Raw genomic sequence first — 24,050 nt, 5'->3', positions numbered from 1 at the left:
CTAACCTGCTCTCAAAGGTCAGGGGAAGAGCATAGTCTCCTGGAAGACACTAGTTGTTCCAAGTGTTCTCTGCCCAGAATTGTAGCTATAGCCCATTTAGTTCTCTAAATGAAAAGTAGCTAAAATAGAGTAGAATTTACTTCACTGGGAGCTGGGGAGATGTTTCTGTCAGCAAAAGCACTTCAGACGATCTGGCTTGGACCTCTAGAAGCCATGTGAAGAACTGATTTCACAAAGGTGCCCTCTGACCTCCACACGTATTCCATGGCACACACACATACACACAACTTAGAAAAAAATTACTTAATTGGTGACTGTAGCTACATTTCAAGGGCTCAGTGGTCACAGGTGACCAGTGGCTTCCGTATTAGACAGTGCTAGCTATGGAGTGTGCCAACTGTAAAGTGTGCTTTGATATAGCCCCAGCTAACTGAAGATGCAGATTCCATCTCTAAGGTCATACAATGCAGGATCCCACTTCCCAGGACTCCAGGAACGGCAGACCTCCCAGGTCCCTTCTACCAGAAAGACATTCCCAGTCAGTGACTAACCAGCTCTCCTACCTGTAGTCTCTCCACAACGCTGCTGTGAGTGGAGTGGCCCCGGACTCCCTGTGACTCAAGGCTTGGAAGCAGTCAGGGACTGGAAGAAAGTGAGGTAGCTGCGATGGGGAAGCTTCTGACCTGGGCTACCGATGGGGAAGTCCTGGAGGCCCTTGGGACCAAATGTCCCACCCCCAAGGGAGGGAGGTGTCCTATAGAGGAGCGGCTAGTCTACCCTGCGACTCTGACTTCAGGCTCAGGTTCCACCTGATGATCCTACGGTGAGCTCTTGGGATTTTCATGCCTTCTGATGACTTCTGGAGGAACCTGCCAATCTGAAGGCAGAAGACGGATTCCTTCCCAGCCTATGCCTCTTTTTTTTAACAAGGAAGACGTGGGCTCCCCAGATCCTGCTGAAGGACTTGTCCAAACTTGCACTCATACTTCCTTCCTTCCTCTCAGGGTCAGCAAGAAAACGGGCACTTCTGTTTCTTGTGAGCCCCTGCCCTGGTGGGGGGACCGGCCGTCTCCTCTCCCCCTTGAGGATCTGCCTTCTGTTACCACAGTTGGCTCTTCCTCTTCAGCCTGAACTTAGACCTTCTCACTCTGTCTCAGAAACCTTTGCCTCTGTTCGGCCACATCTTCCTTTCCACAGTTGCTCTCTGCAATTCCTCGCCTCTCATTTGTTGCCCCCACCCCCAGCTACAAAGGGCTTCTTTTCCTGCTCTTGGAGGATGACCAGTAACACATGGACTATGGGGGAAGGGTGCGTGTGTCTGGCAACCTTTTTCTTCCTTCAGTTAAATTATTTTTGTATTAGCAAAATAGCATCTCAGGACAAGCAGACTGGAAATGAGACAAGCAACACAAAAGCACACACGTGGAACCTGGAAGTTTCTCCTCACTCATATCTTTCACCATGATAACCACCACTCACATTGTCGAGATCTGGCTATGCCCTGTTCTAAGCTACTTCATATTGTGCAAAGAAAACATAGATGTAAGTATTTTGCATATATGCATGCAAAATATCACATGCATGCCTTCCTGATGCCCTTGGAAGTAAGAAAAGGATGTTGGACCTCTGGGAACTGGAGTACAGATAGTTGTGAGCCATCATGTAGGTGCTGGGAATTGAACCCAGATTCTTTCCAAGAGTAAGTGTTCTTCACTGCTGCTAAGCCCCATGACACATATCTTTGTGTGTACATCTCTCCAGATTTTTCCCATGCAAATACAAGTGTGTTGCTTTCTTTCTTCCTTTTCTCAATAAAGAAGCCATTTTCTTAGTTGTGTTGCCTTGCATCTTCACCATAGGTCATGGACATGTCCTACGCCGGTATGTACGGGCTCAATTTATCATCCTTGATTTCTATATCACTTGAGTCCTGCTGACTTACCCCTACTTGCTCTGGTCATTTTCTGCTTAAAGTTGGTCACAGATGGCTGTTCCTGGGCCTTCTTGTCTTTCTCGACCAGCTCTCTGTGGTGAGTCCACCTGCCTCTGTGGCTTTGTCTTTCTCTACCAGCTCTCTGTGGTGAGTCCACCTGCTTCCGTGGCTTTGGCTAGTGCCACCAGTGAATGTCTTTAGCACCTATGTTCCCAGCGTCTCTCCTAAGCTCCAACATTGTATATAATGATTGTTAGGAATAAAGCACGAGGTGAACCTTGGTGGATTCCATGGCAGGCGAAGTTGACCGAGGCGGGGGAGGGACAAACATGTCAGGCAGACAGAGCTTAAATGAGAAGTTTTATTAGAAAGGGAGGGGGAGAGAAAAGAGGTAAAGAAACACAGAGACACAGAGAGAGAGAGAGGACAGAAGAGAAGAGAGAGAGAGAGAGGAAAGGTACTGTTTGCCCCAGGGAAACAGCAAGAAATCGGGAAAGAGAGCATAAGTGGGCGGGGGAATCTTTCTTTTAATGGGGTCCTTTGCACCTTGACTGACCAGGGTACTGCCTGAATGCAATCCGCCAGGTGACGGGGCAGGTCAGCATAATGCCTGAATTTTTAAAATGATCACCTGCAGTCTTCCTTAAGCTCTCCGGATGCTGCAAATTCAACATGTACAACACTCTAAATCAGTGGTTCTCAACCTTCCTAATGTTTCGACCCTTTAATATAGTTCTTCGTGTTGTGGTGACCCCAACCATAAAATTACAGTGTTGCTACTTCATAACTGTAGTTTTGCTACTGTTATGAATATAATGTAAATATCTAATGTGCCAGATATCTGATAGTTGGCCCCTGTGAAAGAGTCATTCGACCCCCCCCCGGGGGGGGTTGTGACCCACAGGGTGAGAACTGCTCTATAGATCCACCAGACTCTCCTGTGTTTTGCCTCCTGCCTGTTCCGTCGCCTGCTCCTCTGGCCCAGCTGGAGACATGTTTGCCCTCACCTCACATTCCCCCCGCTCTTTCTCTTCTTCACTCTTGCCTGTCTTCTCTACACCACCTTCTCTGACAGTGTTAGGTAACACTTGATCCTCTCTCCTGAACTACATCAGTAGTTACACAACAATTGTGGGTTCCAGAGCTGGGCAGGCTGAGTTAGAATCCACTAACTGGTTAGAAACCTACAGCAAGCAGTTTGATCCCACTGGGTCTTAGTTTCACCATTCATATAACGGGCACAATGAGAACACCTGCTGCACATGGTTGTTACAGGGAACAAACGAGTCTCTGTGAAGCATTTAGAGTGTTCAGCTCCTCCTCCTTTGTCTCCTTGCTTCAACCCACCATACATTTTGCTGCCAGGAAGATTTTCCTAAAATGTGAACATGCTCACTTCATATGTCTCTTAGAAACCTTTAAGGACCCTCAACAGCCTTAGATGAAGTCAGTTCTGAGGTGGACACTTGATACCCTTGTGGCTGACCCATATTACTTCTGGCCATACCTTGAACTAGAACCTTGGAGAACCCTGTGCAGCTCCCTAGGGGTTATTCTATTTCTATGGGGGCCTTGGTGTGTACTCCCTTTCCTTGGATACTCTTCAAGCTCTCTGATAGGATTCTCTTTGTTTCCATGTTTGGTCTAGGTTTTACGACCAATCATCTGGCTGTTCATCCCTCTGCATCTTGAAAGTAGGCCTTTGTGAGCTTGCCTCTGCCTTCCCAAATCAATCACAGCGTGATGAGTGTCATGAATGCTTCGTTCATTTTTGGTGGACACTGCTAAATTGGTAGTTTGAGGAGAACTGATGGACACGAGAACATTCCTCTGGTTGAAGAACTATGTGATGTGGTCCAAACCTTTCAGAGCCTCTCCAGCCTGGCAGCACAAATGAAGTCACATCAAGAGTGACAATGCTGATCCCATTTGCTCAGAAATTATGTGTTCAGGCAGGGCTCTGGAAGAGATATGAAAGACTCACCGGAGGTCCCTCCTATGTGCCCCTGTGGGTGTGACTGTGGCTGGGCATGGTCCTTAAAGCCTGGAGGACTGCTATCCTTGCAGGGCCAGGCTCTTGGGGTGGCCTGTGGAAACTTTCTAGTTTCTCTTCAGCAAGTTTGCTGAAGAGATTGGTGGGCTGTTCAGAAACAGTGTTGACCTGGAGGCGGGAACTCAGCATTGTCCTTCCTTTGCCCAAACAAGGGAGCTGAGGCTCAAGCTCCCCATTCCTTGCCTTTGAATCCTTCCTGGGGAGTTCTTTTCCAGACTATTCCCCATTCTCTTAAAAACTGGCTTCTACTGTTACCTCAACTTCCATTTGCTTATGAGGAAGGCCAGAATCCATGCTGGAATTCCTGCTAATAGGCTAAAGACTCTGTTCTGATAAAAACCACATGGGTCAGGCCAATCCCCAGAAAGGGCCGCTCTCTGAGGATGATTCTAGTACCTCAGTTGTTTTCGGGAGCCTCCTCTGTCCATCACTTTGTGACTGCATCTGCCGAGGGCAAGTTCTTACCAGTGCACCGGGGCAGAAGTTCCTGTTGCTAAATTCTTACTCCATGCAAAGGCAATAGGATGCAATGCTAGTTCAGCCAAGACCTTCAGGCTGTCTCCAGGCTCTGGTCAGAGCCGCAGCCTTGGTCAAACATTGCAGAGGATCCAGCAGAGTGGACGGGAACAATGTGAACACTAGTCTAGGGTTCATAGTATTCTCTAGAAGTTGGGGAGGGCAGCTAATTTCTTCTACAACAGGTTTCTCAGAAGTGCCCCAGTTAGCACCTAGTGAATGAACAACACAGTTTGCATAAGCTTTCTCAGAGACTTCCGGGGAAATGATGTTACTCAAGATCAGCTCATCTAAGGTCTTTATCAGAGTCTAACTAAGTGAGCTCCAATTCTGAGTCACCAGGACCAAGCCACTCCTTCCAAGTACTCCCAGTGTGGGGCCCATCAAATCACCATAACAACTGAAAGGGAAGGACAGAGAGCCCCATACCTATACCTCTTCTGCCCAACAAACCCAGATGCCCTGGAGAGCAGCTGGAATTCTCACAAGTAGCTGGGGGAATAGTACAGTACAAACAAACCTCTTGGTAAAATACAGGAAGAGCCCCCTAACCCCCCCATGTCCGTGGGGTCTGAGTTCATAGTTTCCGCATTCACAGATTCAACTTACTTCAGGTTCAAAATATATATTTGAAAAATTATGTCTACACTGGACATGTTCAGGCAATTTCTTGTCATCGTTCCCCACACAACACAGTAGGACTGTGTTGTAAGGCTTAGGCACTTTCAGTAATCTGGGATTGGCTCAAAGTATGTGTGACATTGGTTTGCATTGGTTCTATGTCTATGGGACTTGAGTGTCTGGGAGATTGCTACCTGCAGAGATTTTGGTACCTGCAGGGATTTTTAGAGCTGATTCCCTGAAGACGCAGAGAGATGTCTGCTAATGTATCAGCTCTTTGAAAACTGAACTTACTACAATTTGAGCACTTCCAGATGCATTTCACCTCCAAATGCCTCAGGTACCAGGCATTGCATCCTAGGTATTTTGCTAGGAGAAATAAAAGTATGGATCTGCCAAGGACTGTGCATGAAGCTCACAGGAACCTCCAGGTACTAACTGCCAACAGGAAACCACTCAAATCTGAAGAAACAGGTAAATGTGTAAATAAATCCTGACAGTAGAATAATAGAAAAGACCCATGAGGGCTGGTGAGAAGGCTCAGAGGGTAAAGGCACTTACTACTGAATTTGATGCAAATTTGGTTCTGGGGACCCACATGGCTGAAGAAAAAAAATCATCTCCAAGTTGTCCTCTGGCCTCTATATAAATCATGAATGCTGCATGCATTACACACACACACACACACACACACACACACACACACACACACACACACACACATGCAGGCATGCAAGCACCCATGCATACACACGCTGTAGGTATATGCAACACCTAGACAAATCTCAAACCAATTATGCTGAGTGGAGGTAGCAATAAAGAGGGAACTGTACAATTTTATTTCTGCAAATTTCTAGAAAGAGCCTATGCTTCTTGGTGACATGAGGCAGGGCCAGCGGTTGCCTGGGCCTGGAGGCAGGGGTTGGGAGAAGGTGAGGAAACTTTGGAGCAGATGCCTGTGATGGAGATGCAAATTTATACAATGTTTATTATAAGTCAGCGGCACCCCCGTGAAAAATGAGACAATCCAATGATACCTGAAGTAGATTAGAGGGGGAGATTGAAGGGCCCAGTGTAGTTGGTTCCTGTGAGTGGTGGGGCTGAAGGGGAGTGTGGCTAGGAAAGAGCTGGGCCTGGGCTGTTCTTATTGATGGTTACAGTAAAGACTTACTGTGCCTCTAAGGACTTTACACAGAGTTCACAGCTTGTCTTCCTCACATCAGACACAAAGCTGTAAGAGCTAAGGCAATGTTTCACTCAGGCCCTTCGACGGGAAAGGCAGAGTTAGGTCTATCTTTGGACTGCCAGCTGTTCCCTCTACCCTTCACAGTAATGCTGGTGCCTCGGCTCACCAGCCTTCCAGAAAAAAAAAGTGGTCAGACTTCAGGGAGGAAGTGAAGTGGGGAGGGGGCTGGCAGCTGGTCTTTGGCTCCTCTTGCCATCTTGGTCAGGTGATCTGGATTTCTTCCCGCTGGACACAGGCTGGGCAGCAGTGTTCCCTCTTCTTGTAGTCTGCAGAGCAGGCATGGCAAACCAAGCCTCCACAGAGCCTGGGGAGCAGAGACAGGGAAGCCTGGGTTGGCTTCTAGGGGAGCATCTGCTGTTCCTGTGGTCCATCAGGGCAGCCTTGGCTAGCTCAGGATGCTTCCCCTTTCCCACAGGCTGTCTTGATGTCCAACTCCAGAGCATCTAACTCAGGTAGCTGCTTCGGCTGCTTTTTTCCTCCTCCTGCTAGTCCTCCCCTAGAAGTCAGTGGGGAGGCGGAGGGGAGTGTTCTTTCTCTGTACAGAGGCACTGGGACCCTCTCCCTAGACAGAAGCCCAGCAGGGCATTCTGGGAGGTTACTGGCCTCATCTTCTAGGACCTTTCCTTCTTCGTGGCCCTGCTCACTGTTCTCTTTCAGGAGTCTGCTTAGCAGCAGTAGCCACAGGGGGTGACACACGTGGACAGCTCAAGTGGGTCTTTATAAACAACCATTTCCCCATGCCCTAGCACAGTGGTGAACATCTGTAATGTCATCGAGCTGGAGTGACTGAGTCAGGAGGATCATATGTTTGAGTTCCTTCTGAGTCACATAATGAGTTACAGGCTAGCCTGGGGTACATCATGAGACCCTGTCTCAAAATAGCCAACTAAACCAAGACTGTTCAGATAGCTCAGTGGGTAAAGGCACTTGCCACCGAATGGGATGACCTGAGATGGATCCCTAAAACCATATGGTAGGAGAGAACCAACTTCTGCAAGTTGTCCTCTGACCTCCACACACGTGGTGTGGCTCATGTGTGCACGTATATGCGTGTGAGTGTACACACACACACACACACACACACACACTAAAATAAATGTTAAAAAAGAAAGTTCTTAAAAACCAAACAAACCAAACAAAATCAGGCATTTCCCGTGGTCCTTCCTTCCCTGGGTAGACAAAGGATTGAGGGCTGTTCCAGACTCTGGGCCTTCCCGTTACCTGCAAGGATACCGCCGAGACAGACGCCTGAAGGCCTTGTTACAGTCCACGCAGTGCCCAGGGGCCACAGTAGACAGATGTTGGAGCCTCTGCCACTGGTGGTCCTTCTCACTGATGAAGGGGTGGAGGGGGAGACATAGAGAAAGGAAGAGAAAGAGAGAGAGGGGGAAGTGGTGATGGAGGAGATAGGGTCTCACATTGGCTTGAAGCTTGCCAAGTAGGTGGTGCTGGCTAGCCAGTGAGTCTCATAGATCTGTCTGTCTTTGCTTCCTTAGCACTGAGATTGATTATATGGGTTTAGGGGATTGAATTCTAGTCTTCATGTTTACATGTCAAGCACTTTACTGACTGACCAAGCTCTCTAGCCCTTATCAGTGGTGTGTGTGTGTGTGTGTGTGTGTGTGTGTGTGTGTGTTGTTTGTATGCAGACATGCAGACAAAACACTCATATACATAAATAGATATTTAAAAGCGTAAACAGGGGCTTGTGAGATGGCTCAGAGGGTAAAAGTACTTGCTGCACAAGCCTGGCAACCTTAGTCTGATTGCTGGAATCCTCACAAAAGTGGAAAGGAGAGGATGGACTGCACAAAGCTGCCCTCTGACACATGTGTCCCCATGATGCACACACAAACACACAACAACAAACAAAAAGTGTTTAAGTAAAAATCAAGCTGTACAAAGGGGTTAACATAAAAAGCCTAGCCACCTTCCTAGCCTTCCCTTTCCAGTGATAAACCACTTCTCCTTGGCATTCCTTCCACATTTAAGTAACAGGTCCGCATACTTCCTTTGGTAGAAAATGTTCTCTGTGGAGCTCCATCCCTTGATTTTGGAGGAGTCCTCCCAATGTGGTCGGGTCCCTAGCTTGGGTTCCTCTGTCAGTTACTCTTGTCAAGTCACAGGATATCATTCTATATTCTCCTTCTGCTAGCCATGAGCAGTTCCTTGTGGCTTCCATTCCATCCTACAAACCTCCCTTCCCTTCAGCCCCCCACCCCCAACTTGTCACCCACTAAAGCGACCAGTGTGGAAGCCACTAGCCATGAGTTTGCTTTCATGTAAATCAAATAAGAGGAGAACTTCAGTTGCACCAGCTCAGTATCTCAAGCTTGCAGCTTCTTCCCAGGCTTAGCCACCATCACAATCAAAGCACAGACACGGAACAGGCTCATCCTCACAGAACACGCGAGCTGAATCTTTTCTATTATTTAATACTACATCCGCATTCCGTGTGTGTGTGTGTGTGTGTGTGTGTGTGTGTGTGTGTGTGTGTGTGTGTGCGCGTGTATCTTCAGCTGTGTTTGATATGTACATATATGTCTGTGTATGTGCACATGCATGTGTGTGAAGGCCAGAAGTTGCCCTCCACCCTTTTTGAAACAAGTCTGGAGCTCACTGATTGGGCTACAATGGCTGGCTAATGAGCTCTGGGGTTTCTGTGTATGCCTTCCCCAGTGCTGAGGTTTCAGGTGCACACTGCCATGCCTAGCTTTAATTCTGGGTGCTAGGGGATCTCAACTTAGGTCCCCATGCTTTTGTGGCAAATACTTCACTAACTGGCCATCGCCCCAGGTTCCACATTCTGTTTTGTCATTCCAATTGTTGTTTTTTCCTCTTTCTTTCTTTCTTTCTTTCTTTCTTTCTTTCTTTCTTTCTTCCTTCCTTCCTTCCTTCCCTCCTTCCTTCCTTCCTTCCTTCCTTCCTCCTTCCCTCCCTCCCTCCTTCCCTCCCTCCCTTCCTCCCTCCCTCCTCTCTCTCTCTCTCTCTCTCTCTCTCTCTCTCTCTCTCTCTCTGAGATAGGATCTCTCTGTGTAGCTCTGGCTGTCCTAGAACTCACTGTAGACCAGGCTGACCTTGAACTCAGAGACCCTCCTGCCTCTCCCTCCAGAGGGCTGGGATTAAAGATGTGTGCCACCACTGCCCTTTTCTGCATTATCGTCAATATTCTAGCGCACTGAAGAAGACCGGAGGCTGAGGTTACAGTCAACAGTGGAGGGCTTGTCTAGCACTGATACTGGATTAAGTCTCCAGCATCGCAAAAACAGACAAAATGAACATGACAAATGAGTAGCATCTATGTTATTAGATAATATATACGTTTTCTAAATAAGTTGTGTTCTTAAATTTATATTGCTTTATTTGTTTATTATGCTGTGTGTGTGTGTGTGTGTGTGTGTGTGTGTGTGTGTGTGTGTGTGTGTGTGTGCAGACACACTACCATGTACACAAGGAGATCAGAAGACTCACTGGACTTGGTTCTCTACTCCCACCATGTAGGTCTCAGGAACTGAACTTGGCAGATGAGCCATCTTGCCAGCTCTATTGTTCCTTTCTTAAAAGTCAGGGAGGTGGGATCTCTGAGTATCACCTGGGGCTGTCCTTGAATGTCCTTGAACCAGTGGCAGTCCTCCTTTTCAGTCTCCTGAGTACTAGAGTTACAGGTGTGAGCCATACTCCCGGTCTTTCTGGAAGTTCCTAATTGTCTTTCTTTTCATTTTATTTGTATTATTATTTTATGTGTGTGGGTGTTGTGCCTGCACGAATGTCTGTGCATACATTCATTCAGGGCCCACGGAGGCTAGAAGAAGGTGGCTAATACTCTGGGACAGGACTTACAGACAGTTGTGAGCTACCTTTTGGGTGCTGGGAATCAAATCTGAGTCCTCTAGAAGAGCAGCCAGTGCTCTTAACCGCTGAGCCAGCTCTTCAGCCCTCTAAGTGTCTTTCTTGACTCATTGCATCACCTGCCTTTAACATACTATTTTCCCTCTCATCATCATCATCATCATCATCATCATCATCATCATCATCATCACTGCTACCACTACCATCACTATTGCTGTTCACGGGTCATTTCTATATAGCCCAGGCTGGCCTTGAACATGCGATTTTCCTTCCCCAGTTTTCCTTGTACTGGTAATTCAGGCATGTACCTCTTACTACTGTGTCTGATTTGTGCCCGACTTGCCCGAATCCTTCATCACAGCAAGTATTCTCCCGACTCTTCTGTGCATGCACCACCGTGGTGATTCCCTTTTCTTTCTCCTAGGTGGAACGGTTGCTCCCTGAATTACATCTTCTCCTTTCTTGGCTTATTTCCTTTTTTGTTTGTGGAGCACATCCTCTATGAACTTCTTAAGAAAGGCTGTGTAGGAGTTGAATTTTCTGAGACCTGTCTGATTAATGCCTTTGGCCATCACCTTTGTCATTTAGTTTATCTGACATGGAATTCTACTTCAAGAGTAGGCTTTTCAGAGAACTTGAGAGTCACTACATCACAGACACTGACACATGTTGAGTCTTCCTATCCTTATGTGTTTTGTGCCTTCCTCCAGATGATTTAAAAATAATGCTTCTCTTTGCTTCTGTGAAACTTCACAGTGCCGTATCTAGATATGAAGAGCAAATTTCCCCTTTTGTTTATTGTGCTTAGCATTCAGTGAGATTTAAGGACCGGTGTCCATCAGGGCCTGAAAATGCATATTTTTAATCTTTGTAATATTTGATTTGATAACCTACTTAATTTTAGTTTCTTCTTTTGAAACCTCTGCCAGTTGGAGAGGGTATTAGGACTCCTAGACTGGTGTGTGTGTGTGTGTGTGTTGTGCATGCATGTGAAGGCCAGAGGTTGATATTGGGGCATCTTCCTCAATTACATTCCACCTTGTTTTTTGAGACAGCCTCTTTGACTGAACCTAGAGCCCACCTATTTGGCTAGATTAGGTGGCCAACCAGCCCTGGGATCCTCTTGCTCTCTCTAGCACTGGGTTTATATGCATGCTACTCCTGGTTCTTAACATTAATGCTAGGGATCTTAACTCTGGTCCTCATGATTACATGGCAAGCATTTACTCACTGAACCGTCTTCCTGCCCCCCACCCACTGATTTCTATTTCTCCATTTCTCTAATTACTTACACCTGCTTTTATCCCGTTTCTGGGAGCCTGCTTTTATCTAACTAATTAATTAATTTAGTTAGTTAGTTTTGTTTTTTGAGACTGGGGTTTCTTAGCGTAACAGCCCCGGCTGTCCTGGAACTCTGTAGACACCAGGCTGGCCTCAAACTCACATAGCTCCGCCTACCTCTGTACCCCCCTCCCCCTCCCACCCCCAGTGCTGGGACTAAAGGTGTACACCTTCACATCTGGCTTATCTTTATTTTCTAACCCTTTTGGTGAATTGGACGAATCAATAATCTTTTTTTTTTTTTTTTTTTTTTTCTGAGACAGGGTCTCACTAAAGCCCAGGCTGCTAATCCTTTTGGAGAATTGAATCAACAATCGTCTATCTATCTATCTATCTATCTATCTATCTATCTATCTATCTATCTCTATCTACCTACCTACCTACCTATCTTTTCTGAGACAGGGTCTCACTACAGCCCAGGCTGCTAATCCTTTTGGAGAATTGAATCAACAATCGTCTATCTATCTATCTATCTATCTATCTATCTATCTATCTCTATCTATCTACCTACCTACCTACCTATCTTTTGAGACAGGGTCTCACTACAGCCCAGGCAGCTCTAGAACACACAATCCTGCTGCCTCCACCGCCTCAGTGCTAGGATGACAGGGCTGACTGTGTGCACACACGTGTGGTCAGAGGACAGCTTTCAGGAGCTGGTTCTTTCCTTCCACTTTGGGCTCTGGGACTCTATTTCAGGTCATCAGGCTTGTGCTGCAAGTGCCTTTATCTGTCCACCTTAAATTATTTGTTAGTTTCCTCCAAGCTGACCTTGGTCTCTTTTCATTTTTAATGTGTGAGTTCTACGCACAAGAATTTAGTTGTGGATGACTCACCACTGGAACCTGAGACCAGTGGTGTCGGTCCCCTGAGCTGCATGGAAGGAGTGCACATGTGTGTGAGTGTCCATGTCTGTGGAGGCACACAGGTGTCTGTTATCTCCCTACCTGACTGAACGGGTAGTGTGCTTTACATGTCTCCCCCATCTCAGTGGGCTTGGAAGTTCGAAATAAACCCTGGTGAGTGTGGCCTCTGGCACCTAGAACAGCGGCTTCAGGCTGGACCCATAGGCCCAGAGGCCTAAGGAAGTCAGTAGGCAGGTAGGTGTAGGCATGTGGCCATTTCTCTACATTTCTCCCTCCTTTCAGTTCCTTCTAAACTCGTGAGTTGGAAGAGACTGGGAACTCTTCTAACCATAATGGGAGACCGAGGGCAGTTCTGGAGGCGAGAGCATGCATTATTGTCAGAGGACTCTGTGGTTTACATGCTGTCTGTCTTTAGTGGCCACATCAGCACTGACCCTCAGTTTCTGCCTCTGTAACATGTGGCATGTAATTAGTGACAGGATGAGGTCACTCACAGAAGGAAACAAATTCACACACGAAAGGTCTAGAACCCGAGAGTTGTTAGCGGCATGGTCTTCAAGCCTGGCCTCCACAGTTCTTACCTTTCCTTCTTTCCACCCCAGTCCCAGCTCCCAGTCTCCCATTCTTACTGAATCAGTTCCAACACTCTCCTTTTCATGGCCTGGACCAGGTCCCTCTGCCCTTCAAGTTCCTTCTCATACATGGCATTTCTCCTCTCAGCCTCCCGCTGCTTCTGTTCCAGTATCACTTGCAAATGGGCTCTTTCTGCCTGACACCTGGGAACAGGAGACTCAGTTTTAGGAGAAAGGCTCAGAACCTGCGATGGGAACCCCTGGAGAAGCCGGTCTACATAGAGGTACAGCATCTACATATACAAACATACAGAGGCATGTCACACACATACATTATACGCCATGTGCACACATTACAAATACCCATCATCTCTCTGCAGCACCTGTGCACGCGTGCGCGCACACACACACACACACACACACACACACACACACACACACGCACACACAGAGAGAGAGACACACGCACAATAAATGTGTATACCACACACCAAACTGAGCACCTATAGACAGATTCAGCAATTGTAGAGAAATAGAAACAGGGCCTAACCTTGAGTGTTCCTGTAGAGGGCACTACTGAACATTTCCTTCCCTCCTTTCTACCTTCTCTCTTCCCTTCCTCCTTCTCTCCCTCCTTCTTTCCTTCCTTCTTTCCCTCTCTCCCTTTTAACATTTCCACTTTAAAATGTAACTCTCTGGAATGGTATACTTATGGGAGACGTGTCTGAAAGGAGGGTGAATGCCTAGCAATCTAGGCTGGGACCACTATGACCAGCTGGGGACAACTGCATGTGGAGGGGAGAGGTGGAGACCTTGGGGTGATTCTCCTGCTTTCAAGTATTTTTAGAAGGTATGTTATATTGTCTTTTCAATTTAAAATGCAATAGGAAAAATATGGCTTTCCTAAATTTCTGTCTTGGTTTTGGGTTTGGAACTGCCGCAGTTTTATTCTTGCCTTTTCTTGTTGTTGTTAGTGGTTTTCTAGAAGGTTCCAAGAAGTTGACTAAATTGAAAATAGAATAGTCCAAGCTTCTCACTCCATGATCTGGCTGGGAGTGTACACCAGCCAGTGGTGGGTAGATGCTAGCGAGTCCAGGAATCAAATTTAGGGCCTTGTGCATGCCAGGCAGGCACTCTGCCAATTGAACTATACCCCCGGCCCTTGAACTATTGACTTTTAAAGTACAGCTGGTTAGCGGGTCCCAAGTTGGGTGCACCTTCAAATCTTACCAAGAACCGGACTTCCAAAAGGCCCATGAGAGCAGGCCTTGTCTGGACTTTTCTTAATTGCTGATATCTAGACTCCTGTAGGGGGCGCTAATCAGCATTTTTTTTTCCTCCTCTGGTTCTCTTGCTTGGTGTGCCTAGGTTCTATGTGACCACTATGGGGTGTGTGTTGGTTAGGTGGGAGGGAAACCTATCAGGCCCCTACTATGTGCTGGTGACTATTTTAGGTGCCAGTAAGAGGGTTACACCCATGACTCCCTCGGGACTTAAGGTAATTAAGCCAAGTTTAGTGACAGACCCCACCAGAGGCCAAGATGGAGACTATAGAAGGTGCTGGGGGCATTGAGACAATATGGCATTGAAGTCAGCCTTGCAAATCTGTGAGTTGGAGTGGTCTGTCTGCCTGAGTGACTGGAAGAGGTTACTAGGCAGGGACCCCAGGAAGAGGTCAAGAAAGGAAGAGATGCGGGGAGGTCAGCAGGGCCCCAGAGGAAGCCACTGAAATATTTCAAGCAGGGATGATGGGAGTGGATGTGGGAGGGACAAAGGTGTCTTGAGCCCCTAGTATATGCCAGGTATTGAACACCATAGCCTTGCTTCATTCTGTTTTCACAATGCCGTCAGATGGGCTGTATAAGCCTCATTTTACAAGATAGAAAAGTAGACTCTCAAACAGGGTATCATTCTTGCCTCGGGTCACACAGCGCGGTGAGAGGATCAGAAGTCTGGACATGGTCTTGTCTACCAGCTCTTAATTCGTCTTTTCCACACTTTCAGCCACCTGGGACCCTGGTCACCAGTGCTGCGTGGGCAGTGGGTGGGCAGAGCAAATGGCTTCCTGTCAAGCCTCTCTGTCTTTCAGGATGGACTTCCTGGTTTTGTTTACCGTGGTACACCTGTCTCCTACTCCCTCATCATCACCCAGGTACAACAAACACAGCTGGTAGAGAGAATATGCTGGTAGAACTTGGACTGGCTGGTGGTGAACCCTTGTCACCAGCTGGATGCCCATGTTCCCTTTGCACAGTGGTGGGCTCAATGCGTGGCTTCTGGGTCTGGGAAGTGCTTGCTTTCTAGGCTTGGGAGTTGCTACTCCATCTACAGTCTGGAATGATTCTCCACAAACTCTCCGGCCACCTTCTCTCCAGCATGTCACATCTGACTTCTTGCCCAACAGCCCTCACTTGGAGGTCTGATGGTGTCCCAGGCTTTACAGGTTCCAAGCTCTGCTCTGGGCTTTCTATACGAGTCCATCTGTCCCAATTTTCCCCACTTCTGAGAAAAGTTGTTCTTGACTCTTTCTCTGAGACCTACAGCCAGTCTCTCAGGAAGCCCTGCTTCAAAATTTACCCACAAATCAACAGCTGTATGCCCTCTGTCACCAGCCCAGGCTAAATACCTCTGCTCTCCTCCTGTTGTGCTGGCTAGTTTCTGTCAGGTTGACACAAGCCAGGGACAACATCTTAATTGAGAAAATGCCTCCATAAGACTGGCCTGTAGGCGAGTTTGTAGGGTCATTTTCTTGATTGATAATATATTTGGGAGGGCCCAGATCATGGTGGGTGTGGCCACCCCTGAGCAGGTGGTCCTGGATGGTATAAGAAAGCAGGTGGAACAAGCCTGGAGTGAGCAAGCCAATAATCAGCACATCTCCATGGCCTCTGCATCAGCTCCTGCCTCCAGTTCCTGCTCTGACTTCTCTTAGTTCCACCGTTCTGTGGAAGTGTAAGCTGAAATAAATCCTTTCCTCCCCAAGTCACTTTTGGTCATGGTGTTTTATCACAGCAGTAGAAGCCCCAACTAAGACACTGGTTTACCAAGAAGCTTTCTGGAAAGAAGGCCTTCTGGGAGCTGCTGATGCTTGCATGAAGAGGAAAGGAAGAGCACACAGAGGGAAGAGCAGGGGCGCCAGTCTAAGGTGGGACTGAGCATAGCAGGTTCCAAGAACATGACGAAGGCCATTTTGGCCCCAATTGGGTGAGGAAAGAACCCTGTTCCATAGGGTCAGTCTGGACAAGTCCAGTCTATGAACTGGAAGAAAGTTGGAGAATGACTGCTAATGTGCACAGGAATGCTTTAGGGAGTGACAGACACCAGTGCTGTAAAATTGACGGCACTGATGGTTGTACAACTCTGCCACTATACTAAAAACTTCTGAATTGTTGAAGAATTTATAAAGCACGCACGCATGCACGCACGCACACACACACACTTTCCAGACAGGTGTTGCTTTTAGAGCCTGTCCTGGAACTTACTTTGTAGACCAGACTGGCCTCAAACTCACAGAGATCTGCCTGCCTCTGCCTCCCAAGTGCTGGGATTAAAGGTGTGTACAACCACCACCCATCTTAAAGCATATACATACATACATACATACATACATACATACATACATACATACACACACACACCCAATCAGATCATGCCCTTCCTCTACTTGGACTCTATAATGGCTCTCGTCCAACTTTGATTTAAAACCAAGGTTATTTTAATAACTTCTCAGGCTCTTTTTAAGCTGGCCCTCATTGTCCAACAGACCTTTCCTCCTTGAACCTGCTGTGCCTGTTCTGCTCCCTGATACAGGAAGTTTGATGCTGCAACATCTCTCTGGAGCCTCTTAGCTGCTCCCACCAGTTTTTCTTGAAGCCACAGAAACTCTTGCATGGCTAAGACCCCCCCCCATACACACACTTTTACTTAGGATCTGAGTCAGGGGAGTATTTGCTGGTCACAGCAGCAGCTCGGGTGGTGAGCATTGGTTGGGTCCACGGGGCTTTGGGTTGGACTCAGGGCTCTCAGGTCTGCCCCAGTTGTTCAACACATAGACGGCAAACTTCCCAGTGATTCAGTATGAGTCATAGACACTCAGCTTGTGACGAGGGTGGGACTGTTCCCTGACCTTGCTTGGAGAAAGTGCTATGTTGTCCTCTAGAGACAGGCAACATGCCGACCCTTGAAGACCAGATGCAGAGTCAGGAAGATCTTTGCATGGAGTAGACTTTTAAAACAGGAAGATAATGATTTTGGGGCCTAGAGATAAGTCAAAGAAGGGAACATGGAGCTACTTGGTAGAGGCAGACAAGGAGGGTGGAATATAATCAGTTCTCTGTATCTGTGTTTCTGGTTTTAACCAACCACGAACTAAAAATGTTCAGGGACAAAAAAAAAAAAAAGATAAAAATAAAAATTAAAAACCTAAAATGTGTGTCTTGAATATGTCTGATTTTCTTTCTTCCCATGGTTCCTTATACAATGTAGTTGTACAACTCTTTTCACAGCATTCAAACCAAGTTAGGGAGGTTCCTATAGTACAGGGGAGGGTGCTTGGTAGTTCTCTGTAGACCCTACACTATCTTTATGCAAAGCACTTGAATGACCATGGGTTTCAGTTTCTCTTGGGGTCCTGGAACCACTCCTGTTGATATGGAGGACTGTGCTAAAAACAAAAACAGCAAAAACAAACAAGCAAACAAAACCCCCCAAACAAACAAATAACTGGGCTGGGGATGTAGCTGGCTTGGTAGAGGGCTTGCCCTGTAGACACAGAGTCTTAAGTTTGATCCCTAGTACCATATAAACTGGGCACAGAGGTCCATGCCAGGAGGATCCTCAGTTAAATAGCAAGTTAGTTTCAGGGCAGCTTGAGCTATATAACAAAACAAAATTGGCTGAGGGAGTCAGGCATGGGGGACCAGGACTGCTCCATCTCAGCACTGAGAGACTGAGACAAGGCTTGCAGATTGGAAGTGAGTCTTAGCTACAGGAAATGATTAAATAACAACACAAAACAGCAGGAAAGCCTGCTGCTGTGGAGTCAGTCGCAGGGCTTGCTTGGCTCTCAGGTTCTCTCTGCTAACAAGCTGACATTGGGTGAATTATGTAAGTTCTGGGTGAATAACAGCCACTGTTATGGTTATCGGGAGATCAAAAAGGTTGAAAAGGTTGTATAACAGAGAACAACAATAATAACAACAACAACAAACTGAGGGACACTTTAAAATGAAGACAAAGCCAGGCATAGCAGTTTATGCCTGTAATCCCAGCACCCAGGAGGCAGGAGAATTGCCATAAATTCTAGGACAACCTGGACTTCAGAGTGGAATCCTATCTTTAAATACTATGTGAGGGAGATAGGTTTGGAGGCATGGTGGAGTCAGAGCAGATTAAAAAGGCAGAGGTGCACCCAGAAGAGACCGCAGGAGTGGAGGACAAACATGGAGGAGCACCGGGACCAGGAGCCGGAATGTCTCCTGGGGTTCTTGGGGAGGCTGGGGACGAGAGGAACCAGGAGCCTTATAGGATCAGGATTGATGCCTAGGATGGTACTGGCCTCAGTGTCCTGGAGTCGTGCCCAGTACATTGAGATACTTAGGAGTTCTGGCATCCCAGCCATGCTGGTGTTGCCAAGGTTACCTGCTGAGCTGCTCCTGGAGCGCCTGCAGCTCTTCTCCCTGTGTCCTCAGCAGCTGCTCCTGGCACTGGGCCTGTTCCTTTGCCAGCTGGAGCTCATACCTGGGGTCCTGGGGACGAGATGGGAAAGGAAGAGTTGAAAGACAACAACCCCAGCTTGGGGCCCACCTGATGAACTAGCCATGCCTCTAGGAGCTGGGTGAGTCTGGGGTTGCCACTTCTTTTCCAGAAATTGCCAAGTTCTTGGACCTGGAAGTCTGGCTAGCAAGGAGGCTGAAGGACATCTTGGGAGAAGCATGTCAAAGCTTTTTGGGAAAAGCGTGTCAAAACGTGACTAGTCCAGAGTACATTAAAAGAGCTTAGACACTGGGAGACCTCTGCCCTCGCAAAGGAGCCTGACTTTTGTGACCCAAAAGACTTGCTGGGATGTGGTCCCTAACTCAGTGTTGTCATGGCTAGGCAGGAAGTACTGAGGAGTGAAGTAGGCCTCACGGGAAGCAATCATGAGAAGGTACACCATTTGAGCTGAAGAATGTGGGACATTCCCAGATAGTGACTCCAAGAAGGCAAGCTAAAATTGGATGTAGAGCTCTGTGTGGTTGCATAAACCCATAACCCCAGCATTTGGGAAGTCAAAGGCAAGAAGATCAGGAATTCAGGGGCATCCTGGTTTTATAGGAAATTTGAGGCCAGCCTGAGTTACAGAAGGTCTTTTCACAAAGAACCCCTTATACTGATCTGTGGGCTGCAATGGCCTCAGGCTATCATTGTAGATCCCTTAGCTGCAAACCAGGTTAAGAGAGGAAACAATAGATAGGTACCTTGACCACCTCTGGCATGGGCACTTCTGCTTGATCCTCCTGCCTGGTCACACTGGTCACTGCTGTCCACTCTTGTGGCTTCTCTGTGGTAGAGTCTTTCTTTATTCCTAGGTCTTGCAGGACCCAGGGCTGCCCCAGAACACTACGCTGATCCCACTCCTGCCTGTTCCCCAATGCTGTGTCTTCTACCCTTTCTGGAAGGCTGGGGGCCAGCATCCCTTGGTCATGGTCCCAATCTGCTGCCTTTCCCTGGGTCCCTTCTGTTATTCCCTGACCTTTAGTCACGGGCAGACTTCCTTTGCCATCATCTTCCATTCCCGTCGCCTCCTTTTGAGCCCCCTTAGCCCCTTCCCTCTGTTGCTGGCTGCCGGCTGCCGAATTCTCCAGGGATTTACTGTTCTTTGTATCTCCCCCCTTCAGGTCTAATGGAATTTCCCCCCCTTCTCTTTCCCAAATGCTCTGGGGACAAGTGAGGCTCTTGGAATCCCCTTTCTTCTTTTCCAAAAAGGGGGGAAGACGGCCATGCTGCAAGGGGGTAGGGAGGTCAGGCTGGCGCTCTTCTCTGGGTGCATCTTGCAGACAGCTGGTTCCGTGGGCGTCTCGTCCCTGTAGCTGTCCTCTGGAGCATCTCACCTATAGAGAAGTCCCATCTCAGCATCTGGTCACTGATCTGGGATATAGCCCTGGGCCAAATGGTTTGCTTCTTAGTGGCTTCAGAGGCCTCCTACTTGGAAAGTCACCAGAGATAATCTCAGGAGACCCACAGATCTGAGCTAAAGAACAGCAGGTGTCTCAGTTCCTCTCTTCCCTGCCTCCAGCCAGTGACATGGCCATCTTCCGCCTGGGTTGATCTTGCCCCCCCCCCCCAGTTCTTCCTCCATCTTCTCCTTTCACCTTTCCTGCTGTGCTTGGTTTTGTGTTTCTGCATTCTCATCTCTAAAAGGGGAACAAGAATTCCTAGTTTATAAAATGGTGATAGAATCTTAAGCAGACAAGTGACTACTCTCAAGAAATCTCTCCCAGTAGGGATGTATGTCAGTGGTAGAACACCTGTCTAATGTGTGTGGCCCTGGATTCGATCCCCAGCATAGCAGGGGCAGGGGCAGGGGCAGGGGCAGGGGCAGGGCAGGGGCAGGGGCAGGGGCAGGGGCAGGGGCAGGGGAGTCTTCTCTGTGATCCTATTTTCCCTCGGCCATATCTGCACCTTATAATCATCCCTTGATACCAGGGGAGTTGGCTCCAGGACCTGAAGCTGGTGCTCAAATGCCTGGACACCCAAGACTCTTCTTTAGCATGGTGTCAGGTTTGCCAATAACCAATGCACATCCTCCAATAAGCTGAAGTCCTTTTTTGTGTGGGGGACTCTGAGGGAAAAATAATCCACAATGTTCAAACCAACGCAATCATTTTTTTTCTAAATATTTTGTATGTGCGGTTGGTTGAGTCTACGGATGCACAGCCCACGGATGTGGAAGGGTGACTGCACACTTAGCATAGGTTGCAATGTGTTCCTGATCTGTCTCCATTAACACCCCTTGAACTCTTTCAAGGTCTGAGACTGAGTCCTTAATGGTGCCACATCTGGTGTCTGGAAGCTCGTGGAATGATGACAGCCTTAAGCTGCCACATGAGAACAGAGCCGGAGCTTTGTGCTGAACTGCATGGGGTTGTGTCAAGCCGTCTACACAACTCCCCTAGGAAGTAGGACAGGAACTCACCCAAGGACCTTTAGCTGAGTTTAGGAAAGGGCAGAGCTGGGTTGTGAATTGGGAAATCAGGCTCTTTAGTCACTCCCCTAACTGACGGGCAAATTTGAACACCCAGCTCAGGGGTTTCAGTAGAAGTGGGCTCCGTGGTCTGTTTCCTGCAAGCTTCCAGCCACCCCTATTGCCCTCTCCTCATGAGAGCCCCAGTGGCTTCTACAGCTCCTAGAGCTCCCTTGTTCTCCTTATTCCACCCCCCAAGAACAAGACTGCTCCCTGCTCCCTGCTCTCCTATTGATTGCTTCACACACTGCTTCCACCTCTGTTCTCTTTAGCTCTCTGAACACCCACAGGAGGCCCTGCTCAACTCAGGAGTTCCAGTAGATAGATGACCAAAAAGCAAGTCAGGGAGATGGCAGGCAAGGTCACCTCCTTTGGGAAAGCTTCGGGCTTTCTGGATCTTCTTTCCTGGGTCCGGCTGGGATTGGAGCAGCGGGACCTGAAACCAAGAGGCAGAACATCTGGCGTCTTTAGTGGAGGCTACCCCAGCTTCAGAGCCACTCATTCAGATCGCTACCTAAAGCTGAATGCAATGTGGAGCCAGATCTAGATTGAATAACAGGTAGTTTATTAAGAAATAGTACTCACGCAAGTCCGCTTAGCCAGACGGCAGGGAGCGAGAGAAGGGGCCCGGCGAGCGTACCCCTAACTATTTAAATCTTTCCAACGTCACTCTGATGGGCAGTGGTCAGCGACATCTGTGTCCCAGCCCCAAGCGGACGTGGTTAGCATTACCTGTGTCAGCGGTACCTCTATTCATGCTTTCTCCCTAGAGCTACCCTTTCTGTTTTCCACCTTTCCCCTGCGTGGTTCCCTTTCCCCATGTAGCCAATCATTCCATGATCCATCTGTACATCCATTGCATCCTAGCTTCCTGTCACCTATCCATCCTTCTCACTTTCCAGCCAGCATAATCCCTAGCTACATTCTAAATATTTGTCCTTATATACATAGATCAGAGTAGTCCTTACCCCTCATCAAGGAAATTTCTCTTTGCAACGGATGGAAATCATTACAGAAAACAACAACCAATACATACACAATACAGCTACATGTAAGGCTCAGGGATCATTGCAGAAGAGGGGGTTGAAAGATGAGCCAGAGGGTCAGGGAGTTGGCTTCGGGGCTGTATCTTTCAGGAATGTCAGAATCTACACCAATAAAATTTCATCAACATGACTGCCTAAACATGAGCCAATAGCAATAGACAAGTAAACATGAATGAGAGAAAGTTCATGAGGACTCAACCCTACAAAAAGAACCACAGGCAAGTAAGGAATGCTGAGAGCAGGAGAAACAGTCTTCCCACCCATTGATTACCCAATACCAAATGGTTATCCCTAAAACACACATACAAATAACATTGTTGTGTGTGTGTATGTGTGTGTGTGTGTGTGTGTGTGTGTATCTCACAACAATTAATGAAAAAGGAGCCCATTAATTTGAAATAGGGCAAGGAAGAGTATATGGGAGGGTTTGGAGGGAGACAAGGGGAGGGGGAAACAATATAATTATGATCTCAAAAAAGTTTTTTAAGGGAAAGAAAGAATGGCTTAGGTTGGAGGCCGAGAGCCCACTCACTCTGAGAACATGGGCCAGGCTTCATCCAGGTCTGGGCGCTGAAGATCCAGGTTGAAGGTAACTCCATTGAGGGCATAGAGAGAGTCCAAGATGTCTTCCTGGAGCTCAGGGCACAACAGAGGGCTCCGGGGGCCATACCATTCCCTGTGTGAAGAGGGACCAGCACATTTGGCCATTGTCACTCTTGACTTCTGAGGATCAGCACACCACAGTGGACCTTCCTGGGCAGGTGTGGCTGAGCTCAGCCTTGGAGAGCAGAGGTCCAAGGCAAACTGAGGAGCCTTAAGCCCTTTGTCTTTTCTGATGCCCATTCCCTTATCCCAAATGGCTAGTCATCCATTTAGGAGTGAAGGAGGGTAGTGGGCTCAAGTGTCACTAAGGGATGATGGCCTGGCAGTCCTACCTAGTGAGATCTGGGCTCAGGAGGCACAGCTGCATTGACTCAGCCAGCTGTCCACGGGCGAGGCAGAGTCGGATAAAGGCGCGACCCTTTCCCAGAGAGGTCTTCAGCTGCGGGGTGTGGTGAAGACCAAAGAGAGGGCGAAATCAGGATGGGGAGCTGGGCCAAATCAAAGGGAGCACAGACGGGAACAAGAGTGAAGCAGGAGAAAGGGTGGAGGAGAAATGTGTGGCTGGAGGTGAGGCTAGGGGGTCCAGTGAGAGGTGAGAACAGGTGAGAAGCCTTCTGTCAACGGAGCAGGTTAGAGCGATGGTATGAGTAACAAGGAACCTAGGGAAGGGCTGTATGCCTGCCTCTAGTCATTCTCTGTCCAGTGCTGGTACCAGAGCTTCCTTGTGCTTCCAAGGTCCATCCCCTTCCTTATCTCCTGCTCCTGTTACCTTGTTCTGTGAGCACACAAAGCTGGTCTGCTCTGTGTATCCCCGGTGCTGCCGCAGAGCGGTGATCAGGAAGTCCCAGTAATCCTTCCGAGCCCCCAGGAAGCTCCTCTGCTCTTTCTGGTCAAACTAGGATCAAGGTGAGGGAAAGGAATGTGTGCCAGGGGTTCCTTCTGGAACCTACCTAGCACCCCAGCTTGCTGGGAAGGCACTGGGGAGAAGAAAGGGCTCCTATAGACAGGCTTGTTTTTTTTGGGGGGGCACAGATCTGGCTCTGCCCTTACTGGCTATGCGATATTTGCTCTCTCTGAGCCCAAGTTCACACTCATTCATTCACAAACACTAAGTATATTACTCTGTGCAGGCCCCGTTCTAAGATCTGTGAACAATGAACAAAACAACCTCAGACAGCAT

General features: G+C 48.0%; 1 protein-coding gene across 1 annotated transcript in view; it reads right to left on the bottom strand.

Annotated features, from left to right (window-relative positions):
- Positions 1 to 5,947: 5,947 nt before the first annotated feature.
- The window catches only part of LOC113833522 (RUN and FYVE domain-containing protein 4-like), a 20,323-nt gene continuing 2,220 nt past the window's right edge, over positions 5,948 to 24,050 (bottom strand). Inside the window, exons 2-10 of the mRNA XM_027395979.2 lie at positions 23,640 to 23,765; positions 23,203 to 23,309; positions 22,800 to 22,943; positions 21,588 to 21,657; positions 19,456 to 20,088; positions 18,638 to 18,744; positions 13,055 to 13,201; positions 7,591 to 7,701; positions 5,948 to 6,673 (exon numbers count right to left, since the gene is read on the bottom strand). Of these exons, the coding sequence (XP_027251780.1) occupies positions 6,571 to 6,673; positions 7,591 to 7,701; positions 13,055 to 13,201; positions 18,638 to 18,744; positions 19,456 to 20,088; positions 21,588 to 21,657; positions 22,800 to 22,943; positions 23,203 to 23,309; positions 23,640 to 23,765 (1,548 nt within the window). The 3' untranslated portion in view covers positions 5,948 to 6,570. The remainder of the gene's footprint in view (positions 6,674 to 7,590; positions 7,702 to 13,054; positions 13,202 to 18,637; positions 18,745 to 19,455; positions 20,089 to 21,587; positions 21,658 to 22,799; positions 22,944 to 23,202; positions 23,310 to 23,639; positions 23,766 to 24,050) is intronic.

This window comes from Cricetulus griseus, chromosome 2 (assembly GCF_003668045.3).
Source record: "Cricetulus griseus strain 17A/GY chromosome 2, alternate assembly CriGri-PICRH-1.0, whole genome shotgun sequence".
Classification (NCBI taxonomy): domain Eukaryota; kingdom Metazoa; phylum Chordata; class Mammalia; order Rodentia; family Cricetidae; genus Cricetulus; species Cricetulus griseus.
Note: the sequence above shows the minus strand (reverse complement) of the source record. Positions and strands in the feature narration are given on the sequence as shown.